The sequence below is a fragment of the Citrus clementina genome, unplaced genomic scaffold, assembly GCF_000493195.1.
Source record: "Citrus clementina cultivar Clemenules unplaced genomic scaffold, Citrus_clementina_v1.0 scaffold_2, whole genome shotgun sequence".
NCBI classification, from domain to species: domain Eukaryota; kingdom Viridiplantae; phylum Streptophyta; class Magnoliopsida; order Sapindales; family Rutaceae; genus Citrus; species Citrus x clementina.
Window position 1 is genome coordinate 15914898 of NW_006262688.1, and position 7789 is coordinate 15922686.

General features: G+C 31.8%; 1 protein-coding gene across 1 annotated transcript; it reads right to left on the reverse strand.

Annotated features, from left to right (window-relative positions):
• LOC112101139 ((-)-germacrene D synthase-like) lies at window positions 1-3293 on the reverse strand. Its single transcript, XM_024191544.1, has 7 exons — window positions 3123-3293; window positions 2425-2701; window positions 1413-1788; window positions 1088-1306; window positions 849-987; window positions 503-751; window positions 1-406 (listed from the first exon to the last, which is right to left on the reverse strand). The coding sequence occupies exons 1-7, from the start codon at window positions 3252-3254 to the stop codon at window positions 110-112; spliced, it is 1689 nt and encodes a 562-aa protein (XP_024047312.1). The 5' UTR covers window positions 3255-3293; the 3' UTR covers window positions 1-109.
• Between the last annotated feature and the right edge of the window lie 4496 nt (window positions 3294-7789).

Here is a 7789-nt window from a genome sequence, read left to right on the forward strand (position 1 = left end):
TTACAACGGGGGATCACCACCCTTCAACTTATTTTTTAAAAGCATCCAAGCTCAAACGGCAAGGGATTGATTATTTAGCAGCAGGGTTTTGAGAAACATAAGCTTAATATCATGCTGATATCGGCACAGGATTAATAAACAAAGAAGCAATAAAATCTTTCAGCACTTCGGCAAAAGTGTAGCCATCGTCATACTTGTAAGTGACATCTGCATCCCTCGTAAGATTGAGAATTCGCATAAGGAGTGGCATTGGCACAACAGTTGGTCGTAGGCAATCCTCATTTATATCCTTCCATGCATTTGAAACTTGTTTCCGGAGCTCATTGTATGCTTCCTCTTCTGTTGCTTCATATTGTTTAATGTAACACTCAACGCTTGAGGCAACGTGCCCTCTGCTTTGCTCAAACTATATGCAAAAACAAAAACAAATGTATAAATATATTTTGGTTGAAGAGAAATTATATTAATGGCGGCATTGGCACGATATATATTATATGTTTACCTTGTGTGACATTATGTCATTCATGAGTCTGTTAACTACAGAAGAAGCCCTAATAGATCTAGGATTGCTGAATAACCATTCAAAAGATTCTTTAGTTACAATGTCTCCCATGCCAACAAAAGATATGGTTGACAACATTAGGCTGGCAGAGGTAACCAATGCAACTGCCATGTACTCATCCACTGTCGGTACATAACTCTGATGACACCATTTGGCTTCAAATAAGTAATGCTTAACAAGATTCTTCATCTGGTCATGAGAAACCAAATATATCAGATCGTTGTAGCAATTAAGAATGAATTTATGCCTGATATCAATTTTTAATGAAAAATTGAGGAGTACTTACCGCTTCTTTTGCATAATGGAGTCGATATAACTTTCCTTGAGAGGCCAAATCTTTCTCTGCTTCACTGTAAACATCAATAAGGGCCCCATAACACAGTTTCATATACTCAGGAAGTTGATCTATTGCATTAATATCCCACCTGGGAAAGAAATTGCTAGCCCATATCAATAACCGGAATTTAACCAAAATATACCAAATCTTGAGCATGAGATCTCAAATTAAATATGAGCGATTCAAACCTTTCAATAGCTGAAGTAAAAAGCTCAAGTTCTTCAATTTTCCCATACACATCATAGATGTCATCAATAACAGAAATCAAAGTAATCACTTTCGTAAATAGTCTTCTAGCAAATGAATGTTGGGGCTCGAAATATGCTCCTATTGCCCAAAAGTAGCCCTCTGCAACTCTATCTCTTATGAAAGGTAGCTTATGCGTAAAGTCTAATTCTTTCCACCACCTAAATGAGACAACCATTTAGAAATTAATATTCCTTCAAAATAGGAAAGCTTAATTAAATTTACTCAGAGTGGAATTGAAATAATTTTTAGAGCTTAGTTATTTACCTTGAAATATCACCGAGTTCCTTCTGGTGAAGCTTTTGCAATTTGTTAAAATCTAACTTTGCAAAGGTTAACAGAGCTTCATTGTGGGAAGGTTCTTCATGATAGATAGGAATGTACTCTCTTGCCTCAAGCCTTTGTAAGCCCTTGTGGATAGGCTGAACTAAGGCATGTTTGACTTGTTCAGCAAGTGGGGACCTGATTTGATGAGTCGCTATTGACTCTAGGTGACTAGTGGTGAAAGCAAGCGCTTCATCTAGTATATTTTCTTCATGAACCCTGAGATGCGTAGCTTCATACAAGCTTAACATTCCTCGAACATCTTTTGCAAGAGATGCCGTAAATTTCCCATCGCTGCCTTTGAACGTATTGAACACATCTGCTACCCCATTTGAAAGATTAGTGCATCAAATGATTTCTGTTTTTGAATTTCATTTTTACCATTTTATACAAACATTCTTTTTATAGCAATGACAATTAATAAGAATTTTTTGAATTGCTTTTCCATGTCTTTCTTTCAGTTTTCTCTATTGGTTTCTGATTATGTCCAAATCAAGATAAGCAAATGCTTGAGTTTTATTGGTTGGACAAAACTGCTTGTATCCATCGTAGTAGAAACATATTTTTAGTTTTTTTTTTGGGGGGGGGGGGGGGAGGTGTTGGGGAATGTAGACAGCTCTTTACGTAAATTATAAAAGTAGAAAAGATAGTCAGAAGCACTAAGCTTCACCGAGCGGCAGCTCAAATGAGACGATAGCTTGGATGTATTTCTAACTAGAAGATATAGCAATGCATGTTCTATAACTTCTCCAAGAGTTTTTATTCGTTATGAATTGATTTCCATACATAACTTCTGTTACTTCACGAAATTAAAGGAAAAGCAAGTGAAACTGACATAACACATGTACAAGAGCTACAAGTTGAGTTTCTCTTGCTCCTATGACTTGGACATGAGTGAAGATGAAAGGGTTTTTACTAGACATTTAAGAAGAGGAACAATGAGAAAAATACATACCAGAGGAAATTCTATAGCCATTTTGTCTGAACAATCGAAACTGAAGAGAGATATAATAGAGCTTATCATTTTCATTATCCCAAAGATCACACTCTCGGTAAGCCTCGTGCATCTTTCCCAAGATTTCATCGATCTCACTTTCAAAATGGTAAGACACTCCTAACCGCTGAATTGCATCTATCAATTCAAGTGTATGTGAAGTCTTGTTAAGAGCTTTTAGCATTCTTCTAATTTCTTTCTTCAGCTCTAGATGCTTTAGACTTCGATCATCGGTTTCCTAACGAGATGGAAATTTGAAGAAACGAAGCTAATATCAGGGAATGGAAACATTTTAGACTATGTGGATATTATCCGACGTCTCGACCCAAACTAACAAAGGAGATTGGTTGTATAAAACTATTATGAGACCACATAATTGAAAAAAATAATTATTATTACTTTTCAGCCAATCTCTTTATGACACACCAGTTTTTACATACATATTTGTACAAAATTATTTATATCTCTATCATTATTGATCCTATTACTATGTTGTTATAGTATCAATAACTCCTTTAATTGATTGGCACATCCTGTATATATATTTATTAGAAAGAAAAAAAAAGGTTGTTAGAGCAATACTACTAGAGAATCATAAGTACCGATACAGGGGCGAATATAATGGTAGGGGGAATATAATTTCTGAATAAACATTTTACCTGATAGTCACAAGTATATTGAAGGAAATGATCCCCCCAAATACTTGGACGAAAATTTGCAGAGCGACGAGTAGAATCTTTCCCAGAATTTTGGATGACTTTAGCAGAAGAGGCTGAAACTTCTAAAGACATTTAATTTCTATTGCTTCTGAAGGCTTTTGAGTCTTGAGAAAAAAGGGTTGCTAAAGCTTGCTGGTGTCTTTAGTGCCTTCATGCTTCCGCATTTTATAGGCTTGGCTGAGAGAAGACACAGTAGTCGCAATAATTACCATTATTTTCACGTTAAAAATATTTGAATTTTTTTTAAATATTTGGAATAACTCTATTTAGACGTATCTTGGATACTTTGATGGATCGGTGTATGAATTTAATAATTTGATTCCAAAAATGAAACCTAATCCAACAAAGATTGGAAAAAAAATTGTGATTGACAAATTGATTATTAAGAATAAAAACCTTCACAAAAAAGGGAAATGACCCCACTCTTGTTTGGCAAATTGTAAACATTCACCCCGCGGTCCCCGCCCCCAAAGTTTTAAAATACATCATAACCCTCCTGATGTGTCATGTAATTGTCATTACTTTTGAATTTTTATCCATTCTGAATTGCAGTTCACCAGTGACATTGATTTGTCCTATTGATAAGGTTCATCGAGAGTTACCCAATTAGTGTTGAATAGAGTCTCTACAGGTACATAACCTTTTTGGAGTATCTCATAAACATTTAAAAAAAAAAGGAAAAAAAGAACTCTGATGGCTAGATAAAAATTTATCTATTTTATAAATTCAATTAAAATTACGTTAATACTGATTGTAAATAGCTGAATAGTATTTTTTAAGAGAAAAAAGGATCAATTAAAATATTCATTGTTTTAGTGTTGATTGCGGAACAAATATTTCGATATTAGCACCGCAATTCACGTAAGGGTGGAAAATTAACTCCCAATGAATGTAATATCTATTTTTAGAGAAATTTTAGAATACGTCTGATTTATTACAGTCAATTGATGTATGCATAAAATGTGTAATTGAATTTAATATAACCACCACTTATATGATAGTTTTTTAAAATAAATATACACATATCATAATATTATTTAATTATTATATAATTGACATAATATCTCTGATATATTTTAAAATTTCTCGTTGATAGAGTTTGAATGCATGGAGGCTTCGGATCCACTGACAACAATAATTTATTGATGTTTCTCTTTGACGGAATTTAGTGGTGATTTGAAATGTTGTACTTGCCAATGTTTAAATTTGCATGTAACTTAGCATTAGCTTTAAATTTTTTATCTTTGACCCAATTTAGTGGTGATTTGAAACGTTGTACTTGCCAATGTTTAAATTTTTTAGGATTCGAACCGGCGAAAAAAATGGTTGCGTATTTGGACCTTGTGGCAGATTGCTAGCCTTGAATTTGAGTTAACCTAACTTGCCAGTCTCTAATGTCAAAATTCGTGTTCGCTGATGTGCGAACAAGGGTATTAAATATTAAATAATAATTGACTTTTTATGGTATGAAAAATAATTTTATAAAATATTGTGATATATATAAACTTTTAATATAGTATTACTTTAATTTTATTAATAAATAAAAAATAATAATATATTTATAAAGTTTATAAACTAAATTATACAACAATTGAAGTGTTATTTTAAGAAAACAGATTCAGATTGAATTCAAATCATTTAGACCGAGTTTCAGATTTTTGGATTGGGATAAAAGCCATTTGAATGTAATCCAAAACTTAAATCTAATCCGATTAACTACAAATCAAATGATTATTTCATATTAATTCGGATTTGGATCAAACTAATAACTTTGGATTAAATTCAGATTTTATGAATATTTAAAAGACAACTAGTTAAATGAATAAATGCAAACATCCCTTCCCTACCATTTAGACTAAAAAAAAAAAAGAACTGAAGATGACATCAAACAACAAGCAAATAATTAGTTAGCATTACTGCAAAAATAAGCTTTATTAACACTTTATTTTTTGATACTTTGTAAATAGTGTAAATAATTTTGTACATATGCGCCATTTTTTTCTTTTAACAAATAGATATTACGAATTATTGATATTAGTATGTCAATAAATTAAACATCAAAAATAGTAACATTAAAGTATCAAAGGTTAAAAAAATATCATTATAATTTGTAAATGTCCCAACTCGAACTTAAGACTTTGAAATTCAAAATTTTGATGTTTGGATCACAAACCACTAGACCTATGGAGTCAAGGTATAGGTAATGTGTTCAAAGTTTAAAATACAAAAATACAATAGTAAAAGTAAAATCCCTAAAACCCAACCAAAATCTCTTTCCCCCATTTCAAAATATTTTGTAAGGGGCATAAATTAGGTTTCATTATTTTTGTTGTGTAATGCTATTAAACTATGTGGTTTAGTAGTGTAATTGACATTTCATTTTTTAGCCAGATTTTTAGGCCTTGTTTGTAACTGTTGTCCTAAACAATTCAGTTGGGCTTAAAGCTCAACTCATTTTGCGCACACGTGTGTGTGTATAAATTTAATATTATTACTATTACCACCACCAATTATCACTATCATCCTTACTACAATTATTAATATTGTTCTTATTAAATGCATGTAATAAAGTTTTGTTGTATTTATAAAATGTATAGAAATGTTCCAATCTTCATAAAAGCTATTAAATCACATGGGTTAAATGAATAACTATATCATACTATTAGTTTTTCCATCCTTTTACAAACTCAAAGATCTTGGACCAAATTAGTAATTACATATGTAAATTAAAATAAATCCACAGATCTTGTGTAGGAAAATTTTACCTTCCATCGTTATAATGCACAAATGAAAAGTTGTAATGCTCATGATAATTCATGAAAATCCTAATATTTAGAGTCATAATTATTAATCTTTGTGCAAGAACAATAATAAGAATTTATGTCCCTTTACAAAATATTTTTAAAATATAAACTAAAAATAAAAATAGAGACATCAAAAATGATACAACATTAGCATTTAAGTTGGGATTTTAAAACATTTTTTCACTTATTTTAAAAATATTTTATAAACCACATAAAATTGATTTTATTAATTCTTGAGTGTAAGAACATCACTAATTACTCCATGCAAATTCATCATAAATTATTCCCAAGAATCATAATTTTTGAAATCACCAATCTTAATAGCTATGTACGATTGATTATTTCCATCCAGACATGTTGCCACAAACTTCGTTCCGCATTATAACCCTTTACGATAAGTACCGTTTATTACAATCATTGGTTTGATACACTGCAAAAAAACCATTGATGTAAAATCTAATAGCTACAAAATAGTACAAGAAATTACTATTGTCATCTAATTTCATATTAGTAAGATACCTTTATTTTCCTTCTCCAATACATAGGAGTGCTTGGGGGAAACTTCCTTGTATCACTTCAAGAGAAAATTCTCTAGCTCGATATGCCTACTGGTATTATAAGCAAGTATTGTGCTCCTATTGTATGTTTACTATAATGTCATTTGGAGTGTATATCTGCTTCTTCTAAATAAATCTGTTTGCGATGACATGACCAAAAATCTGATTCCTTACCCGATAATGACTATACAGATATCATTGGACCCATTTACATGATTTTGAAGAACAATGTGCCTCGAAACATGTTGATATGGACATTGCAACCTTGAAATTGAACTTATCTCTTAAGGAAACTTTACGTAGTTTCAATATTAAATTATACTTGGAATTGAAAAACTTGCCCACACAAATATAATTGGATCCATACTTCTAACAAATTATAAAGCAACCAAGTTTGAAGAGAAAATTGGAGCAATATTTGGAAGGGGTCAATTGTTAGCCTCACAAAATGGGGCCTTGGATAACATGTCTACTTTGGCATGGTTCATGCTCGTTGTGAACATGAGGCAAATCTTCCATATCACCAATTAGACCCTTATCATGCACAATGTCCCCATCATTGAAAGTATTATTGAAATGACCACTATCACCATTATAAATAGGAGTGTCAAAAAGATCTTCATCCTTATTATCAATTAGGCAGTGGTATGATTCAACATTTAATGCTATCCGGTGATTTATGATTCATGTGATCAATGGGATCATAATTGTATTAGAAAGGAGATCAACCTTGTTGCAGCGATGTTGTTAGTGGTGACACCTCTTCTTCAACAACCTCTAATGTAATGTCGTTCTCATCCATGAGATCATTATTGTAGCTGATTGGATAGTAATGTTGCCGCATTAATGTCATTACTAGTAATATCTTCTTTTCAATATCAGGAATGAAGATGCTTACTTTGCATGAAGTTTGAGTTTTTCATATCACAGGCTCTTGATTCGGTACTTTAGAGGATTTGGTAATAAAAATAGGGATATATCTATCTTTCTCCATATTAGAACCCATATATAATAGAACCCTTACTATTTCATCATCAAGTACGTCCATAGATAGTGAATGACACGACTCAAAAGTATTGAATTTACTCCCAAGTATAAGAGTGCCTAGTTATACTATAGCTCGGTGAGTCCGAGGTCGATCCACAAAGAAAAGATTTAATTTGTTTATTTTAGTTTTATCTAAAAAATGAAATAAAATTTAAATGTATGCAACTTAATTTAAGAAAAATTAGGGGTGGGCAAACAG